The 21971-nt window shown below is 40.3% G+C and overlaps 1 protein-coding gene across 1 annotated transcript in view; it reads right to left on the bottom strand.

Moving 5' to 3' along the window:
- The window catches only part of fras1 (Fraser extracellular matrix complex subunit 1), a 239182-nt gene that overhangs the window by 17694 nt on the left and 199517 nt on the right, over positions 1-21971 (bottom strand). The window contains exons 41-50 of the mRNA XM_073465974.1: positions 19836-20026; positions 18691-18847; positions 15539-15802; positions 15074-15262; positions 14271-14390; positions 11597-11776; positions 6021-6145; positions 3095-3235; positions 2240-2467; positions 339-452 (exon numbers count right to left, since the gene is read on the bottom strand). Of these exons, the coding sequence (XP_073322075.1) occupies positions 339-452; positions 2240-2467; positions 3095-3235; positions 6021-6145; positions 11597-11776; positions 14271-14390; positions 15074-15262; positions 15539-15802; positions 18691-18847; positions 19836-20026 (1709 nt within the window). The remainder of the gene's footprint in view (positions 1-338; positions 453-2239; positions 2468-3094; positions 3236-6020; positions 6146-11596; positions 11777-14270; positions 14391-15073; positions 15263-15538; positions 15803-18690; positions 18848-19835; positions 20027-21971) is intronic.

Genomic DNA, 21971 nt, shown 5'->3' with positions numbered 1-21971 from the left:
TTACAATGTCCGCCATAGAAACTAGTGGCTGCAGTGTGTTGAGGTGTTTGAACCAGCAGGGGGAGCAAGTCAATTAAACATTGTGAGCAAACAGTGATAAGAGTTTCTCTTTGCACTTCTGTCAGTCACAAAGACACTTTCAATATGTTGCTGTGATACAGTTGTCCAACACAGAGAGGACACAGAGCTGTGTGTGCACAACCAAGTCATTCTTAAAAATGTACTCAAGGAGAGTTTGCTGAGTACAAAAACCCAGCAAACCCTTTTTTCTGTTACATGAAACCACAGTTTTCTACTTGAGACCAATCAGGAGGAAGGAATTATTTCATAACTTGTACCTTATTCTCCATGTACTCCAGCCACTGCAGTCCCAGGTTGGTCACGATACGCGGCGTGCCGTCGTCAACTGGCAGAATATCGATCTTGAACTTCTGTGGAGCAGCTGTCACTATCTGGAAAACCAGAAAACTAGAGTTAAAAATGCATTTTTTAAGATGGTGGAGATGCTTTCAAGGAAGATTGAATGGATAGTCACACAAAAGAGGATTTAACTGCGGAAGCCATTTTATTCCTTATATTCCCTTTCAAACATTTGTTCATTCAAACTCAATCATTCCTGGTGGTCACTCAAATAGTTTTGGTTTTATTGGCCCAGGGTTTGAGATATTTGTCCGTCAGATAGTTGCCCCAATCCTAATACAGTAGAGGTGAACAAGATGTCATTTGTGGTGTGACAAAAAATCTATTTAAACCATTTTGCAACCAACCAATGTGTCCTGGATACACATGACAATGCACAGACTTAAATGTGACTGCTATGTGTTTAGAACAAGTTGTTAGAACAGGAAATGGAAAATGGTATTATGAGTTGGATTATGTTGATAGTGAACATTGCAGGTTATTACTTTATTGACTCGTTTCCCTTCGACGACAGGCTAAATCAGATAAACTACTCCAATATTACTAGTTTGTGTCCGAGGTGCAAGAGGGAATACAGAAAGAGCAGCCTGTCATCACTCAGACGCTGTTCAGGCCATCTTTGACACATGCCATTTGAAGGATGCATTCATCCAGAGGGCGTTATATGAGCTCATACATTATTTAATAACACGGCAGCTCCTGTGGGAACAAATTCACATCAAACATGGCAACGTTAAGGCCACAAAACTGTCCTCTGAGGTGCACAACACGTGTATGGAGCCTCTGAGCCTTGGAGTCCTCAGGTGATCGAAAGATAATAAACACCAGCCAAAGAAGTGTGTGTGTGTGTGTGTGTGTGTGTGTGTGTGTGTGATTACGGCTATCAATACCTGCCTACTGTCATTCAGTTTAATCATGTGGACTATTTGTAGTGACAGGTGGTGGAGGGCTGCTGAGAGGGACGACTAAATTGACAAGTGGAGGAGTCAATTCACCCTGAGGCTTGCTCATAACTACTACCATAAAGCTGACATTAACAACACACACACACACACACACACACACACACACACACACACACACACACACACACACACACACACACACAGATGTTTGTATACTTGTGAGGACCATCATTTAATTCACATCAGACCACTGACTTGGATGGCAAGATAAAGTAAGGGACTCCAAGATGATTGTCAGGCAAGTTTTGAGATTTTTCTGTATTAATTGAGTTTATTTTAGTCTTACCCCTACAGGACACTAAAAAATATTCAAATGATTGCAATGTGATTTGTTCGACAAACAGTAGCTCTGTATATCCATTTCCTGTAAACGCACTTCAATGTGGAAAATAGGTGGAGTTACCCTTTAAACTACGTAATTATGTAATATTTTTTATGTCCAAAGATGTCCACGCTTTCTGAAAATGGTCTCACTCTGCAAATGTCTCAATTTATTTTACCGCAATTTTCAAGAGCCACTCTCCAGATCTATAACTCACCTAGGTCCTCACAAAGATAGAAGTACACGAGCACATACACAAACTGCTGATTCACCCCTCCTGTTGTAAAAAGGTCAGAGCATACGCACACACACAAACACACACACAGACACATATTCGCAGACATGAGCACATGCGCACATAGGCGTGCACCCACCTGAGCCCTAACTCTGCTAATTCAATCATCCAACTGTAATAAAAATGCCAGGATGGTGCCTCACAAACACACACACACACAATCTAACAGCATATTCAGCCTTCCTGCTGTGGTAAAAATGTGAATGCACACACACACAGACACACACACACACGGACCTCTTTGCCGCCCTCCTCCACCATGAAGAGCAGGTTGGTGCCGTCAGCCACAGTGAAGGTGAAGCGGTCCTTGAGCGAGTTGGAGCCGTCGTGGTTGTAGCTGATGCGGTTCTGGTAGATGTCATCCATACTGAAGCTGCTGGTCTGCCGGTAGTGCTGGCCGTTGCTCGTGCGCTCGATGGTGCCATGACGAGGAGCCTGGACGACAGTGAAGACGATGGACTCCGCCTGGACAAAGTGATGTTTTAGCAGGAAAAATGGAGGGAGAGAAATGGATGAAGGGTGATGAAGAAATTAGTGAAGATGTCATGGTCTTCAGGGTGAGTTCTTCAGAATCAGTAAAAACAGAGACGCAGTGAAGGTTATTTTTCATTCCCTATAAATATAGCTTATAACTGTTACTTTGCAACTTCATCACCCATACTGTGGGAAAGCTTTATAAGGACACTCTGTGTAATTATGAAATCTCTAATTTAAGTAGATCTAGAGGCAAGAGTGTTCAGCAAAATTAGCTGCACGAAAATGGGAAATTGCAATAACTCCTGGGGTGCACTGAAAATGGCAGATTGATGGGATTAGCAGTGTAAGAGTATCTCAAGCTAGATTTTTTCCTTTAAGTAGGAGGAAACAGTCTTTTTATAAGTTGTTGCCAGAGAAAATAAAGCTATGACGACCAGATGGCTCTCTAAACAACAGAGGGCAGCTTACACAGCTTAGTTTGGCCAGCTTAGCTGCTGATCAGCTATTATGTGGAGGTCCTGCTCTACTCAAAACTGGTAAGTAAATAAATAAATAAATAAATAAATAATGAAAGTTGCTGAAGATTTTTAGGGGTTGTTGTTGCCAGTGTCCTACCTCAGTGTCTGCATCAGTGGCTTTCAGCTCAAATTCGGTGATGGTCTTCCTCACTCCTTCCTGGACCCTCATGCCAGGAACCTGGAGAAGAGGCAGGGAGTCGTCCACTGGCTTGATGGTAATGTAGAATGTCTGGGCAACCTGGAGACAACACACACAGTACAATTTGATTCCATTTTTGAAGCAACGGAGATGTTTAACTCTTTCTCAAGAGTTTGTAGTACTTTGGTTTGAGTTCATTTAATTTTCTCTAAATTTCTCAGTTCGTTTTCTTTCCTCTCTCTGAGGAATGCTCAATGTATTCACCAGGAAAAATAACTTGTGCATCAGAGACTTAAAGGTGCAGTTGTAAGAACTGGCTAACTGTCAAATTCCTACTCAAAACAAGTGAGGGGCAGCAGACCACCAGACAAACTGCTAACTTTACCTGCTCATAGCTAGTTAGCTCAGTTAGCCCTGCAGCTAGCAGTTTGGACTGGGAGCTCGGGGACCAGGGGAATGTTAGTGTTAACACTGCTAGCACAGGAGCTTTTAGAACAGGAATGGACCAGAGCTAGCTGGTTAGCATGCTAACTTCAGTGGATATCTCTGCAGCATCATACATAGACATCATAATGTAAAAAAGCACTATTACTCATACTTAGGTATAGTTATTAAAGTTTTCGAACGCTTTAAACCAAAATTTGTATATATTTATCACAGAGTAATGAAATCCATATACTATACAGGTTGACTCTAACTTCTTAAATATGTGAAATAGGATTTTTCAAGTCTTAAAACAACACTGACATACCCAAATGTATCATATATATATAAAAAAAACAGTGAGAATGGTACTAAAAACAGTGTAACTTTGGCTCCTCTGGATACCCTCTATATAATGGTGTGACTGTATTCACACTGCTGAAGTCTCATAATTAACTTAAACTGAGTCCTTTTTTGCACAGCAGGAGAACTGTGGATTTCCCCCCCCACCCCAACACAGTTGCATTACACATTTGAATCACTGTAGGATGGGATTTGTATGGGTATGGAGGAGAAAGGATTACAGTGACAAATAACTCTTTCAATACACAGATCATATAAGCATGGGTGTATTATTTTAAGATAGGTTAGAAAAAAAGGGGAACCTACTTTATCATTGAAGACTATTGTATAATTTAGGAAAATGATTTGTAGCTTTGCTGAAAACAGAGCTGTGTTTCATAGCTCATGAAAATGTGTCGGAGATTGGTGGTTTTCACGGGACAGCGATGATGTATAATGTTATTTTCGATGTACTGCACTGAGAGCAATGATAATGGTAATGGAATGAAATTTGCCACAAACTACATACGTTTCAGTCAAGCGAGAAAACTATATGCAGTAACTTTCTACACTGTTTGCCCAGGTGAAAATTTAACAAATGGAAGAACACATCTGTAAAACCCAAATGACAAACCCCAAATAGCACAAACTGCAGTTATAACAGAAACTCCGCACTGGTATGCCCTTGAGCAATCCCATCTCTTAACACAGTGAGTAATATATTCTGCTTCAGTATCACTTTAAAATGGAAAAAAAACCCCTCAACTTTAATGCAAAGTACTTGATATTAATATGCAGTGCTTTTTATAACAGAAAACTGAAGAGGCCTCCCAAATAGAGAGGTAAAAAAGTAAAAGCACCAAAACCACTTCACAAACACCAACCACTACAGTGGCCACAAAAGCCTCCACACACTGCAGCCAGCCAGGCGTGAAGGCCAAATGACCTTTTTCACATGTTTACTCAAGTCCTTGCGGTCCTCATTAGTCAGGATTAGCAAGGCAGATTTATGCATGAGGCGAACTGTGGGGGAGGGAGGGGGCTGGAAGGGCTGCGGAGCAACCCAAAGCCTCTTTAAAAGCTTGGGGTTCATTAGATTTCATATACATTTATTTATATATTTATATGTTATAACATCACTGTCCGATGGGCAAGAAAACTTTTACTGACTCATTTAATCAAGGATTGTAGCATTTCAGGACAGAAAGTTTCTTCAAAGCAAAAAAAAGCCAATGATAAGGCAGTCTGAAGGGCTTTTTATGTGGAGGATGAACACCGCTAGTCTTGAATAGTATCATGAGAACTGAAAGGCACAGGCATGCCAAATGGGGTTTGCTATTGTAAAAAGTGCTGAAGCACGACTCAAGTAAATGCCTGTCAGCCTCTTCAACTTTTAGATATGTGGTAGGGAATGTCTCCATTGAGCTGATCATTCTGTGGATGCTTGAATTTCCTCCTGGCTATGACTCATGCAGCTGTTAAAGACAAAATAGCTACAGTTTGCTGTTTATTTCTGTTGTAGCCTACAATCTACCCCACAGCCCTAAAAGCCCCCTTTAAGATATTCCTTGAGAATAATATGATTCAAAATTGCCATCAACACACAAGAATGAACTGGAAATTAGCAATAGAAACCCTATTGTTTCCCCTTCATTAAAAATATTTTTGTAAAGTTACACCTTCATTCTATGACCTTGTGTGCGCAACAGTTTTTTTCAGTCCACCACACGGCTTCATACCCCACTAGGAGTGTTTCCGAAGCAGAACCATATTGTTGACTTGCTCAGATTGTCTTTTTTCGCAGTTTTGTGGTTTTACCATGGGTGAGTAGGCTGTATATTCAAATGTTTTTTTGTTTTTCTTGAGTCTATTGTTATTTCTGATATTGTTTTGCTGTAGATCCTGAGTCAAGTCACAAATGCTTGTGGGGAGTGCCAAATCGCACAAAATGCCAATTTCCACATAATGTATCTGAAAGTCCCTACCTGAAGCTCCTTAACTCGTCATAGTGTACCATCGGGTATCGAGAAAACATTATTCAAGATACCTCCGACATTATTGGACCAAACCACCCCTCATTGATCTTATCTTATTCTTGAGAGTTGACGCCCTCATTTACCTCATTTGTCCCGTCCGACACGGTGAAGGAGAACTGGTCGGCATGCTTCTCTTCTTCACTGGTGTGTACGTACTGGATGCTGCGTGATGCCAGATCGGCCTGGGTGAAGGTGCTGATCCTGGTGCCTGGTGAGAGGAGAAGAACGGTTGTAAACTGAGTCGGAACAATCAACATAAAACTAATTTACGTCCTCTTTCTTTGAACACCCACACACTCAGTGATACATCCTGCCACACGCACTGGAGCAGGCAAACAAATAACATCATTAGGACATCCATTGTTTCCCTCTTTCTCTTTGAACACTTGCTGCCAGGCTCACTTTATGTTCCTTGTTTTTAATGCAGTTTGTTGTTTTTCTACCAATCTTTCCTGTATTGTATTTCAGTGTCAGCTGTCCAATTCTTCTGTGTCTGGTGGTCATCATTAATCTGTCTTTTGTGGCATCAGGCAGGTTTATAAGCCCCCCTTGCCATTTGTCTCAGAGCACACACTGCGTTCCTTTTCTCTTTTGGCTTTCATCATTTTAATGAGCAAATAAACTGAACTAAAACTAAAACTAAACCAATTTAACGAGGCCCTGGCTCCTCTTCACTCTCTGACTCCTCCACGGATTAAAAACTCAATGGGAACCATAATTAGGTTTGATAGCAATGATCAAACATCACTCCGCGTGAAGCTAAAGGCATTTGTCTTAAAAAGAACCAAAACATATTTTGCATCATAGGAGTTCTGTTTCTGCTGATTTGTTATGGCTCTATGCTTAAAGATACTTGCAAAAGGATTACGAAAGGAGACAATGTAGTTCTTTGCATGTATCTTTGCATACATATATGTCTCCAATATTTAATTTCCTAACATTTCATTTTCAAAGCATTTCATTTCACTCTGTTTATGAGATAGATGGACCTCTAATGCTGCCGGTGATTTTGATGTGAAAGGTAGACGACGGGTGGGTGAAAGTTATTTTCCCCCTGCAGATTGGAGGAATTTTCCGAAATTAAATGTAAAAATAAAGAGGGTCAAATATTCTACAGGGAGTGAATAATTAATTCAACATGTCAGAGAGTCTTAGGGAAATGGAAATGCAGGCTTTGCAGCATCAATCTCCCTCACATCAACTTTTGACAGTGAAACACATGAAGTCTTCAGTCCTCCTAGTTTGTGTCATCTATTCCCCCGGCTGAAGGTTTACTGTATACATCATCATAATCAGAAGAGGCACACAGGAAGTAAGAGGCAATATTTGGAGTCAGTGATGAAAATACCTGCTTATTTGCGCCATCTAATTCAACGGAAATGTATTTTCGCTTCCATCTATCTTCACAGGTAATAGAGAATACCAAGTTTTTCTTTCCCAGAAGAAACACAGGCTGAATACCATGGATGAATATCTGATTTAATTCTATGATATGAGCAGAGTTTCTAAGGCTCTCACATAAAGCCAAAAGATAAAAAGACTTGTTACTGGCTTAAAAATTACTAAAAAAAGATTAGGGAAAGTGTTTGGGGGCTTCAGGGTTGCACAATTTAGCTTCGTTATTTGAAATATATTGTTTTTGCTGAAGCCAGTGTGCATGTTTTTCAAATCGTAAAATTCCAAGTGTGAAAAAAGCTTCCTGGTAAAGTAGACAAAAGAAACGCAGTCATTTTTGAAAATGATTCGATTTCTATCTTTTTCCTCTTGAGATATTTGGCCTGTTTTTGGGAAGGCCTCGTCTAAATCGAACAAAACACGGTCATTGGTAGCTGCACTCACCACTTGGCTGGGCATCATTGCTTTCTTCAAAACAAAATAACGCAGCAGTCACACACACATACAGCCAACTTTGACGTGTTGTCAGCTTAAGCTTTTATAAAGCCTTGCTTTTGACTGAGAGATTGATAATTGGCTGCGAGCTCGCTGACAGATGATTCCAGTGACTGAATTGAAGTGAATGGTGCTTAAATTGCTTTCAACAGCTGTGTGACAATTTCATACTACACACTAGGGCTATATCATTCACAAGTAACAAACAAACATGTATCCAAGAATGCTTAAATCGGACTAACTTATATGATACGAGGCAGACGTCTCCTGTAGATCACTCATGAGAAATGACTACCTTGCAAATTTTACTGTTGTATCAATCAGCAAAAAAATGCAGGATGATGTGTTTAATTTGATTTACCTTACTTGACAGTGTGCGTGCTGTGGTGCTACAATTGCCCATGTGTACATTGTGTACATTGTACAATTGTGACAACTTCACAATTCACATGTGATCTCAATTGTGAATTGATCTCAGAAAACAAAAATAACATATTTGGACAATTTTTGCTTTTAATTTGTGATTTAACTTGTAAATTTGGATTAACATGATGACCCAGATACGACATAATTTCCTCTTATTATTAAACAGTGAATTCTCTTGATTTATGTGTATTCTTGTTTATTTTACAGATTTGCCCTGTGTTTTTGAAATACACAAAATATCAATACACATAAATACATGAAATGAAATTATATGGTTATTCATGTGACATCATACATTAAAATCCAATTAAAAACAGGTAATTTCAGTTTTTTATATGTGTAAATATCCGGGATTAAACATTAAAAGGCCAATAAATAAAAAGATCTTTCGTAAAATTAAATCTACAAACTGTATCTATTTATAGGAAATTACTGTATTTTGCTGTATTTTATTGGTGCCACTTGCTGTCTGTATATTACTGTCTTTTTTACAATACCAGTGTATTCATGACCACATACAATATGATATTGGAAGATAAGCAGACTAACTAACAATCTTACAGTGTACATGACTGCCAAGTGACAACTCAAGTTTGACCTCAGTGAATCTAATATGATGAAGGTATGTGAACAACCCAGAGCTTTTCAAACGGCTGCGACTCACAGCCAGCAAAACTAATGAGGCCGCTTGGATCAGTGTGGCTGCTTCTGACTTATTATTTATGATTCATTTCTAAAAAGCAATGTAACTATACATGACATCTGATTTGTGGAGCTTACAGCAGTTTCCTCTGAGTGTAATGGCAGGAGGATACTGCAGCTGAACAGCTGCACAACCACCGAAGTCTTGACGGGAACTCGTGAAAAGCTGCTCTTCAGGTGACAACAACAAAAGCTGCATCTGTTTCTTGGCACAAACGACTCCTTTGTACTTTGTAAGTGTGAACTCAAACTTGTCTCTAAAAGGAGTTGCGGGGAACATGAAAAGAATTTGAGGTCACAGTCTCATTGATTTGGGCCACAGGTACCTTCTGACAAGTGGTCCACCTCAGAAGGGTGTCACAACCTGAGCCAGTTAATAGGCCTTTTGAAGACTTTGGCTTTGAAAGTGGGCACCGAAACAGAGCGTTCCTCTCTCAGTGCTGCTACCTTGACACTCCTAGTAGCCTGACAAGCTATCCCAAAGGAGCAGGGAGCTTGCTGCTCATGTTAGCATGGAGTGACAGATTGGCTGAATGGCTAGCGGTAATTACCCAGAGCTACTCTGTGGCTCTGAGGTGAACTGATGCTCAAAGATCGGAGAGCGTTGTTAACATCCAGCTAATTAGCATGCTGCGAGCGCGTCAAGCAATGTGGGGGGATTCATTCAGCCGGGGCAGAACTGTTCAATAGCACGGAAGCGAATAATCACTTCTTTGTGGTTGGAGGATGCATCAATGTCTTTTTTTCTCCGTTTTGTCATTGCATCGGAACAGTTTAAGGTGACATAATGTTAGAGAAGATGTTTTATTTCCCTATAGAAAAAAAAACTGATTTTTTTAAAGTGCTGAGGAGGAGGTGCACTGGAAATTTAGTTAAGGCTGCAGGCATTCAATATCTGTGTGCCAAAAGAAGCAGGAGAGACAGAGTGTGTGTGTGTGTGTGTGTGTGTGTGTGTGTGTCTGTGTCTGTTTTGTAGTAGGCAGCAAGAATACATAAAATCCCTCTTTGTGTGGAGAGTTAATTATCAAAGACAGAATTTACTTTACTGCATATGAATCTGCAACAAATCAATTCAACTCTCACATCAATGTTTGAATGAGTGCTTCTCTTATAATAGTACATTTTTAAACATGCAGGGGTGCACCATAAGACCTGTAAACACACTTTAATATGAAAAACTGGTGGAGTTACCCTTTAATTGTCCTTGAATAATGCACCCTGTAGTATCACCAGTGGAATATCGTGAGAGATCTTAAGTGCTTCTCATAGGAGATTGATTTTACAATAACATACAACACACAAAATTTTTCTTTCCTTTGCTAAATAACGATGTCCTTGAGCTTATTAGATGTGTTAGAATGTGCATTTGCGATAAGCGTTTAATGTGTGACGGTCAATTTAAACACTCACTGACAGTATAAATGCTATTTAACTGAGGGTATGTTAGCAGTCATACCACTGTCTCTTATTGTTTTGTTTATATCTCATTTTCTCTAGTACTAAAACGTCCTCTTCATTATGTAGATTTAGTGAATTCAGGTATATGTTACCATCATGAAAAAGGTTTTTGCTGGTAAAACAATGGCATCTCAACAACCATTTACTTCTAGCTGTTCTGGAGGTTTTCTATCATATCACATTATCTTTTTCTAAGCACCTCAGGGACTTCTTGCCCATATTAGCTGAAAACCCCAAAACAGCTGCTACATAATGCTTTAGGTGAGATTTTGCTGTTTCCAACTTAAAAATATGAACTTTGAACCTCATTCAGTTCCTGTTTTGTGCTGTAAAGCAATCCAGTTGGCTTTCCTTAATATTTAAAAGCTGTGAAGTCAACTTTGCTTACATACACAAGAGTCCGGTGCAATTTTACCAAATATTATATCTTAAAAAGATCAACTACTAGTCCCTGACATCGAGAGGCAGTCATTGCTGTCTGCCCTGGTGTCTGGGGGAAGTTAAAAACCCTAAAATTCAACACACACTGGCCTGCATGCATTAAAAATGTGCCGCAGTAGAACAAATGTTATAACTTATATTCAGAATTCAAACCAGTGCTCTCAGGTCCCAAATAAGAATACAGACAAGTCGTGTGAATAAAGTCTCCACCTCTCCAGACTCTCTGAAGGAGCTTGAGAATTGGGCTGCAACTAACAATCATTATCATTATTGATTAATCTGCCGATTACTCATCATTATTCATGGGTAATCGATTAATCTCTTGGTCTATGAAAATAAAAATTGTGAAAAATGCTCATCATGATTTCACACAGCCCAAAGTGACATCTTCAGATATCTTCTTTTGTCCAACCGACAGTCCAAAAAACACAAAGACTCTTCATTTACTGTGATAAATGACTAAAAAAAAAGCAGCAAATCCTTATATTTGAGAAGGTAAGGTGAAACAATGAATCATCAAAATAGTTGGCAAACAATTGATTAATCGACTCATCGTTGCAGCTTTTGAAAGTCTATTCTGCAAATGTTTATTTAGCTTAACAACACTTTAAATAATGGTATGCAAATGTAAGTAAATTGCTGGAGGACACCTTTAACATGTTTGTTTGTGCAAACCAATAGGGCATAATAATAACATTCTCCATCATAGGGATCACAGATCCAGCAATCTGTGTTTTCCTACCTGGGCTGGCGGCGTGCTCCAGGTGACCCAGGCTCGTCTGTTTGGTGATGCGGTAGATGAGCTCGCCTGGTTCGCTGTCCTGGTCGCTGGCTGACAGCTGCAGCGTGGTCAGCTTCTTCACAGAGTTTTCATCCAGCACCAGGCCTTTGTTCACCACCACGGATGGAGGAAGACGGTCCTCTGGAGGAGAGAAGAAGGAGATTAGCCAGAGAAGAAGAAAGGAAAGCAAAAGAGAGATATCCAAGCAAAGATTTATTGGTAAAACCACCTCGCACATTCTCAGTTTATGGAAATAACTCATCCAAACGATGATAAACACATTAGGAGTCAATTTCTCATTGTGGTAAAAAGTGAAAAAGATTGACTGAAGCTTTGGAGGAGAAAGAAGCTGAGACTTTGGAGAGGAACAGGGGAAGGAGAGAAGATAAGAGGAGTGGAAGGATACATTAGGAGCCGGAGAAATGGAGAAATGACACAACTTTAAGTACAAAACCAGTAAAGATTAAGTTGGGTGACGGCGAAAGAGGGAGTATAGTGTATCTGGAGTTGTGAGAGAGTGATATAAGTTTGAGAGATTTGGACAAATGGATTAGGAAAGATTGAGAGGAGGGCAGGGAAGTAATCAGAGGGCAGTGTGGTAGGAGGAGATATGAGCGGAGAGCCTCACTGTCACATCTGAGAGGGCAACAGAGAGAAAAACGAGAGGGAATAATACAGAACGGGATAAAAAGTGAGCCGGGAAAGATATGAGAGAATCAGGACTCTGTTCAGCCGTGAGGGACAGGCAATCCTTCAGTCTCCAGCAGCTTGTAATGAAGTCTGAATTTTAACCGCTGAACCACTGCAACAGTCCCCAGAAGGAAGTGAATGGAAAAAATAAAGTTTTGGTGTCTTTTCAGCCATCACAGGCGACAAGGACTCATCCAGCTGACTGAGAGACACTAAAGTTTTATGATAGACCTGACTACATTTACATAAACTTCTTATTTATTTACAAATGTTCAATTATCTCTGAAATTAAGCATAATTTTTACAACATAGATTAGAGATCTATTTAATCACAATCTTCTTTCTCAATTTTACAATAAAGATCTTTTCTTTTTTGGCACAAGCTCTTCATTTGCCATCTTGCTAGCTTCAACTGTTGCATTTTATTTTTTCAATATGTCACCCCAGGAAGAGCCACATTTCTTCAATTTCTCCAATCTGCGTAGTCATCTTTGTTTGTTTGTTGATGTAGCCTGGATCTGTTAGTCAAAGTGGTTACTTGAAGCTTGTAGACTGAAGTAATTGGACATGAAATGTCATGGACCTGAAAAGTAGATTGTGGACGCCTTCATCAGATCGCCCACGCCTAGAAGAAAACCTGTCCACAACCGTCAGTAGCCCGGCTTTAATTACGTGACTTTGTGACATCACACTACGTTACCACACGTTTACATAATTTATACCTAGCAGCTAGTTTGGCATGTAAGAATTGATTTAGCACAGCTGCTCTGTTGTTGTTAGCAGTGCTGACTCAGGCGTGTGTGAGCTGACCAATCAGAGCAGACTGGGTATTTGGGAGGGGGGGCCTTAGAGGGAGAGGAGCTTAAAGAGACAGAGGGGGAATACAGTGCTGCAGCACTGGAAAGTACGAGAAAACTGTGTGCTGTGTGCTGTTTGTGCACTAAATCATATAAACCTATTCTAGCAGCAAGCCAAAATAAAACCATGAACCCGAAAATGAGCACAGTATGTCTCCTTTAAATCAAATTAAAAAAGGAGACACTGTTGGAGTTGGACCAGAGGATAATTAAACCTGAAACCTAAAAATGTGGTCGACCCAAAACCACACTGCATGATGCTGCATGATGATCTACTAAGGATAAAGATCACAGTTCATACTCTCAAAGCACTTAACGACTTGATTAGAAAGAATATCAATTAGACACAGCCTGACTGGATCCCTGGCCTGGTCTTGGTTACCAGGCTTTTCATCAGCAATTGCTTCATTATTGATTCATTTTTCCCTGAAGTAAAGACAATTGCACTGATACTATTTACAGTATCATCACATGCACATCATAGCAGCACAAACCAAAAATGTTTGCGTACTTTTTCCCAACAATAAAAAAAATAAATGAATCAGGTTTGAAGGAATTCAAATAAATATGAATAAGCTCTGACCAGATGTTGTGATTTTTAGTTTAGACACATAAGTTAAACTAGTCATCAAGGGTTAAAAAAAAAAACCTGACTTATTACTTGACTGACATTTCAGTACTACAAGATATATTAAATGTATCCTCCAGTTTTTCCCTCAGTTGGAAGGTTTCCATGCTCTCTGCCCTTAAATATCAAATCGAGACAGAGATTGAACTCACCTCAACACAGTTTGAAAACCTTTTAGTTCAACGAAACAAGCATTTTAAAGTGAAAACTAACAAGCTGTCAGAGTGGTTTAGATTGAAATATCACTACTATGTACTTGAAAATGTAACAACAGTGGCTTTTACAGAAGGCGGCTCTACATGATTCTTATTCAGGTTATGTCCTCGGTGCAGTGGCACATCAGTAAGCATGCAGGACAAAGGGATAAATCTGCAGTAATTGCCTTCTTCTCTCCACTAAATGAAGTCACTTTAGCCTTTACTTTAGTGCTGCAGGTAACAGGGGACGGAGGAGACCCTACCAAGCACACTGATGAAGAAGGACTGGTCGATCAGTTTGTTGCCCTCTGGATCGACCAGGTTGAACTTGAATGACAGGCTGCCTCCCTTCTCCCCTTTCTCATGGCTGTATTGCAGCAGGCCTGCAAGACATAGACAAACACTCAGGGCTAATCTAATGTTGTGTTTCAGATCCTGCATAATAGTAACTGCTGGGAAAGTGAGGGCATTTTAAACATCAGAAGGTTATTATCATATTAAACTACATACATTAGCAGAATTATTGTAAGCAAACAAGAACATAAGAGTGGACATTGGCAGCTTTGAGCAGCCTCTACTCTTTATTCTACTTTGAGAAACACATGATCAGATTTGAGAAGCAATCTGATGAACTGCTTCAAGTCACATAAAAATTAGAAGACACTGTTCCTTAGCAACCAATTGAAGAATTATTTATTAATTCATGAAAAAACAATGATCCATGATATCACAGTTATTCTATTGATTTTGAAAAGGTTGGCCTCAGCGCTCTGGCTTCATGTCTCTGCAGACTGAAACTGGGCTCAAGCATGATCCCTCATTCCATCAAAATAAAAGTAGGCATCGTATGTTAATTCCTAAAAAGGAGAGATTTGATTTTCCCTGTAAATTAAAAAATACATATATCGGCATTGGCAAAAGGCCAAAATTAGTTAATCTATCTTTATATCACCGTGTCGGATATCAGGAAAAAAAATCCAATAACATGCATCCATAGCACAAATAGAACAGAGTAGGACAGAAGAAAACAAATGGAAAAGAGGACAACACGAAAACAAGTCGGCACCTTTGTTGACGTCGTCCTGAGTGAAGCTCTGAACGGGACCTTTAACAGAAATCTTCTCCACACGTTCGCTCTTGCTGAGCTGCAGTTTGCCAGCTGGAGGGTCTTTGGTCAGCACGTACCGGAGCTTCAGGCTGTCTGAGTCGACATCTGTACCCTTCAGATTCTGCTCTGTGATCTTAGAAGAAGATCCTGAAATAATTCAGAGCAATCAGCATCTTCATCTTATAAGTGTCAAAGTAAATGCAGCACTACACTGGCTGCTTACACCCACTTGGAGCCTGTGAAAAGTGCTTTTTATATATTCAACACATTTTCAAGGCCTTTAAGACTTTTCTCACTTCTCTCAACCTGCTGAGACCTTTTATTAACACAAGATGTTATAGATCTAACAGTATTTCTCCCACCTCCCCCTCGTTACATAAAGTCCTGTATGACCCTACTTTCTCCCCTGCCCTCCCCTCTTACCTGCCGGGAGCTGCAGACCTCTGTTGACAGTCATTCGAGGTCCTTCGCTCTTTGTGACGTCCATGGTGAACTCCAGACGGTCCATGTGCGTGAAGATGCCATCAGTAACGGTGAAACCCATCTCATCAGCACCCCCGCTGACTGTTTCAGGTGTATAGACCAGCAACTGGTCCAGGACGTCCTGGTAGGTGAAGGTAGAGCCCTGCGTGAGGACCCGGCCATTCTCCAGCGGCTGAGAGTAGAACTGCCGTCTGCGGAGTTTGCCTGAGGGAATGAGAGATTAATGAACCTCTGATTTTGAAGTGGGTACAGGTGAGAGTACGTGCACACATGCTAATTGTAGCAGAATAACGCAGCAGCTCAAACTACATCTTGTTAAGTGCCCTGATTATCTCATTCAAATGGAGGACATTTGAGTTTTTCATGCAGTACATGAAAGACACAGAAGGCCTTTGTCAGAACTAATGAGACTTTTTAGATTCAGCTAAATTACAGTGCTCTTTATATCAAAGCCCAGGTTTAAATGGGATTTGAGCCTAAATCTTGGAGCGTAATGAGAGGACACACACACACACACACACACACACACACACACACACACACACACACACACACACACACACACACACACACACACACACACATTCATTCTCTTTTTCCGTCCTACATTTTTTAAATATTTGATTAGAACTTTGGTTTGAGAAAACAGAATTTAAAATTGGGAAAATTATGACCTATTATGCTTCCTTTTTTCCCCTTTCCTTCAGAGTTTTTTATAGGTTCTTGTGCATATAAAAGGTCTAGAAAGTTAGAAAGCCCTAAGTCTGTGCCAACAGGAGCTCCTCTCTCCCACAGCAAACACTGCTTCTAAAACGCCTTGTCAGTAGACCCGCCATGACCTCTTGAGATCACACTACGTCACCAAGTCACACCATTTGCATAATTTATGCGTATATTTATAGCAGAAGGGACGCTGTGTTACACATAAATAAAACTGAATATGTTATGTGAATATGACATAATTTGCTTATCCTTTTTGACATAATACTCTCCTGCTTGTGTTGGAGTGCTGCAGGATTCCTGAAGTCTTCATTCCAAATCTGTGTGTGTGTGTGTGAGTTGTATAGACAGTGGGGAGGCAGCCTGTTAAAAAGACGAGCTGCCTGGGACTCATTGTCCTGTATGAAATCACTCCTGTCCTGCTCTCTGTCCCATCAGCCGTACACGCTGCTGGTTTTATAGCAGCGGTACACTCGGTTTCACCGGCTGCTTTATGGTGCTTTTACAGGGGAGGGCAGGTGTGGGAGGGGGCTGTTATGAGGAATGTCCCAAAGCAGGTGTCTGACAGTGGGGGTGGACAGACTACAGAAGCGGAGGAGTTGAAAATACAACCCACCAAGTTGTAAATGGAGATTTCTGTGTAAAATATAGATGGAAATAAACTGAAACAGATGCCAGGAGGTAAAGATGGAACAATTTCACTTCAACAAGAAACAAAAATAGACATCAGCTGACAAAAGTACTTACATTATAACATGTTTGCTTCTCCTTTGACATTATTCTTCTGTCTGACTGCTTAATATTGCACTTTTGACCAAGTTCCTGATTCGGTAAACTTTGCAAACATTGATATATTGCTAAGTAAGAATTATTTTTCTATCCAGTCAAAAGGATATTTTTTTGGTGAAGCAATTTCTTTGAGTCTACCAGGCTTTGACAGGCGGGAGAGAGAACTCAATTTGGGATGGTGAGAGGACGACAGGAAAACAGAGTGTTTGGAGGTCAGTTGATTTGAGTGTGTGTCGTCGTGTCGTATGCGGCGAGTGTGTGAGGGATGGCTGCAGTCAGAGTGTGGCGCTGCAGCCGACGACCGGTGTGTTTGTCTTGTTTTAAACTGTTTGGGTGTCGGAAGTGAGAGTAATGTGTTTACCAGTGTGTGTGTGTGCGTGTGTGTATGTGTGTGTGTGTGTGCATCTCTATCACATTCAAGAACAATTTAATATCAACACGCTGATATTCCTCAGCATAACTCTGCTGGGCTGTTTATTAGTTTGTGTGTTTGTGTGTGTGTGTGTGTGTGTGTGTGTGTGTGTTTAGAGGGAATATCTGATAGCATATGTGTTGTGTATGGGAGCAGGTATGTGTGTATATAATGCTAATATGTAGAATGCACATCTGTTTGCATACATTTCCTGCAGTGTCTCCTGTCTCTGTATGTACATAAATAAACATGAGATTCTGCCTTTGAAGCAGCTCTGTAGCTGACATCTCCATTATATTTTAAAGGCAGTAATTATGATGCCATAATAATGACTTAATGGCTGGTTTGAAAGAAACCACATACTGCTATATAAACACTTTAATAACTGAACCTACTAACTAACTAACCTTATGAAAACACGACACATTTTAGTTTTGATGCTTCCATCTGTGTGCTGCTGTGTAACTGTCATGATTTCTTGTGAATGTTCTTATTCTATGCCTCCTTTTTTAAAGAGAACTTGAACTACTAGTCAACATAGTTCAGTACAACATATATAAATGTATACTGTGTATGTGTGAATTTACATGTTGCCAGATTCTTCTTCCAACTTTGGCATTAAAAGAGATCAAGATCTGAGTTTGGTGAACAGTGTCATCCAGTATGCGGAGTCAAAGTCAGTAGGAGTCAAAGTAGGAGTCTGGGGAAATATAAGAGCCAGGGGATGTGAAATCATTGGGTACATAGGGGATGCACGGTGCACTAACTATTCATGTTTGATATTTTTTTGTGACAATTGTTTACATGCACTTTAAATGTCTGTCTGGACAGTGATGACATTGATGAATACTACTACAGGTGATCTCAGGCTATTCTTGTTTTGGTCTATCTGATTTGTTTTTAATGTGTCTGTATTTTCTGGACACAAATTGACACAACATAAAGAATAAATCCTTACTTAATCAAGCTATTACTGCTCAGTGTTTGTGATTTTTAAAATTGTGTTGAACCCATTCATATTGCTAAGAGGAGAATGCTTAGTCAGAAGTCCTCCCAGTATAGCAAAGGTAGGATTTATTGCAGTGTTGTTGTATAAGTATTGTTTTTAGCTCGGTAGACCTACTGTGATTGCTACACAGCAGAATGTGTGTGTTCTGTTATCGGTGCTCACCGTAGGCAGGCTTCCTGATGATGGTGAAGAGGATCTCATTCTCCGGTGTGTCATGGTCGAGGACACTGAGAGACGAGTTGGTGATGACGACCCCAGAGTTTTCCTCCACGTGGATGCTGCTCACCGACACTACAGGCTCTCTGTCCTCTTTACTCTGCTGAGAGAGGAAAAATGAACCGCTTCATAAGATAATTGATAATAATTCATAATATATCTGACACAACCGTATTCTTGTTGACACAACAGATCAGGCACTTCTTCATATACTGCACAGGAGAGATGATTACATGCAGTTATTTGTCTATATAAAATCACTCTTATCCTCTTTTTTCTACTTAATAGACTTTCTATACTGACACCTCTGCTCTCACACACAAGACTTTCTGTATGCATACAGCTCACGTGCAAACACACACTCCACAGCTCAGTGACAGCCTCATCAATTCAACTCTAGACTTAAAACAGGCTGAGGTGATGGATTTAGATGCTGAGTTTGTTTAGGCTGAAGGACGGAGCTGTTTTTAGTTTTCTTACATGAAGTCATGAGCAGATCAAGGATGGCGCTTTAAAAGAGCGGCTCTGCGAGACGGCTCGTTTTTTAAGTGTCTGACGGAGCGGGTGCATTTCTTTCCACCAGCCACTGTCCTCAACTAAACTTAAATAGCTCAGACTTTTACTGTCGACACAGAGCAGCTGTAATAGTCAGTGTGTTTCAGTCTTCGGGGTTAAAATTTGACATGATAATAAGTTGAGAATGATTACCTAGTTAAAAGTCATATTGATAAGATTTATATGTAGATAAATATATTTTTTTTATTAATACATCTACGGAGCTTGTAAAAAGGTGCAGAATGAAAGTATCTCTTATTGATAAAAAAGATTGTTTTGTATATTTCTGTGGAAATACACAGTTGGTTTCAGCTTCTAACAAGGTTTGTGAGCCAATAATATAACACCGTTGGTATCACATGGTATCCATGTTTCATCAGCATCAAGAGTCTTGGTTGTTGCCAGTTTGTGGAAATAAACATAAAAAGTATGCGGCCAGCATACTGCAGTGCCCTAACATTAGCTAGCAAGATGTTGCTCCAAAAACATACTTTGCTTCAAGATTTAAGACGTTATGGTACACAGACACAAGCTACCTGGATGTCAATTTCGATGTTGAAAGCTTCTGTCTGGCTGTGTCCATCGCTGATGTAGAAGCTGAAGATGTCCTGTTTGGCCTGAGCTTTGCTCTGGCTGTCCTGGACGTAGAAGATGTGGTCTGACGTCAGGTCATCCACAGAGAAGGGCGCATCAGGGGTGACAACCCGCGAACCGCCAACTGAGCCTCCTGGTGGGCGACAGGATGGACAGATAGTTATTGGAAAACTGTGAAAAAGCGATTGATCAGAAGTCCATGATATTTTTGTTTGTTACTTTGAAATGTTTTTCCATTAAAAAGCACTCTTTTTACATTCTGCTTTTATCACCAGCTGTGGCTTCACATTCCAGCAGCACTTTGTAAACTGCAACATTTACCATACCACAACACAAAACTCCTGAGGCTCTCAGGCGACCAGTTACCGGGCCGTCACTTATAACATCTGACAGCTGGAATGACAGCAAAACCCTGAATAGCCTTTTTGCTTCAGTTTAGCTGAAATCGTCTGGCAGTTTGGATGCAGGATAGAAGCACAGAGACACTTTTACAGTTCTCTACGATGCTGACAGTCACATCATCGAAGGAGAATCGTAGTGAATGTGCAAAATCAACCTTGAAATCTCTGAAGTTTGAGACAAAGTGTGATTGTCTTCGTCACAGAAGATGGATGACTCCACGGTGAGCTGAGTCAGGGCTCTGCAGGGAATAGTCGATGTGTGTATTTCTGTGTGTGTGTGTGTGTGTGTGTGTGTGTGTGTTTCAGGCACAACAGTAAATCACATCACATCTCCATCATCTGGTTGTTATATATATATGGGGAAGGAGGGGAGTCTCTTATCTGAACAGAAACCCTCGCAGAATCGTAATCAGGATGGGAAATCACCTGCATCCGCCACAGAAATGCTGGAGGAGATTTTGGCAAAGTCATTTCTTCTTCCATTCTCAAACAAAGTGTCGGCTGATTTCGGGGGTCGAAAATGGAGATTGAACAAGTCTAATGGAACTTGTGAAATTATATATGGGTAGACAACAGGAAATGAGTTTTTCAGGGTGTGAAGCACAGATGCGTTGGGAGCATGCTGTAATATTAATCCAAGAGTTCTGTCATTTCACAGTGAAAAATATATGTAATTACTTCTTTCACACCTTTAAATATTTCTGAGACTTTAAAATTTAACTTTGGTTGCTTAAAAGGAATATTCAGCTCAAAACATTAGTACTTAATTTATTGAAGGCCTCTGGATACTTTGTAATAATCTCATTTTGCTGAGGATTTTAATTTGGGCTCTAACAGAGAGCGTACCCAAACGATATGAATAATGACTACAATCATCTGTATGAATGTAGGTACCAGTTAAGTGACCGTAAATGTGCAAATTGTTGTGATGAAATATGAAATAAATGAATAAATGATGGCTCATTTAATAAAAACTTTAAGGCCCCCGAGCTGCTCCTAAGGCTCTTACCTCACAATACTGAAGTGTTGCATTGAATGAACAACATACCAATAAATGTGACTGTTTTGGAGGGTGACTATTTGTGTGGATACAAATGGAAATTGTGACACTAGAGGAAAGGCCACAGTTTCATTATTATTTGTCAGCTATTAAAATCAAAATGAATAATATGAGAAAATGTCTTGAGTGCGTCTCTGTATGTGTGCACAAATATGAATGCTAATGTTTTGAAAGAAGCTGATTTGCATATAAATACAGCATATGTATGTAGGTGTGCATTCTATTGTGTATCTCTCTGTTCATGTTCGTATACCAATGCAATCATGCAAACGCAGAACATTGACATGTGAGTGAACGCCTTTGTGTTTCCACGCCTCTGCACATCAACACCACACCTGAGCAGGTCGGTTTTGTGTTCAGGAAAACAGCCAACACATTGACAGTGACACCGGCTGGCCCCTGTGCCCCAGTGACAGCAGCGATCCAGTCAGCTCGCACCGCCGACGGACTGCGCTGAATACCAACAACTGTCCCTCTGCACCAGCAGCCATCAAGGACAGTCAGCTGGGACACGGGGGGGAGAGGAGACTGGTGCCAGCTGCTTATCTCCAGCAGCAGACAATATAAATATCGAACTCCATGAATCCTTCGTTGCATCTGCAGATAACGCTTTCTTG

The sequence above is a fragment of the Pagrus major genome, chromosome 5 (assembly GCF_040436345.1).
Source record: "Pagrus major chromosome 5, Pma_NU_1.0".
Classification (NCBI taxonomy): Eukaryota; Metazoa; Chordata; class Actinopteri; order Spariformes; family Sparidae; genus Pagrus; species Pagrus major.
This window is presented reverse-complemented; position numbering and strand designations above follow the sequence as displayed.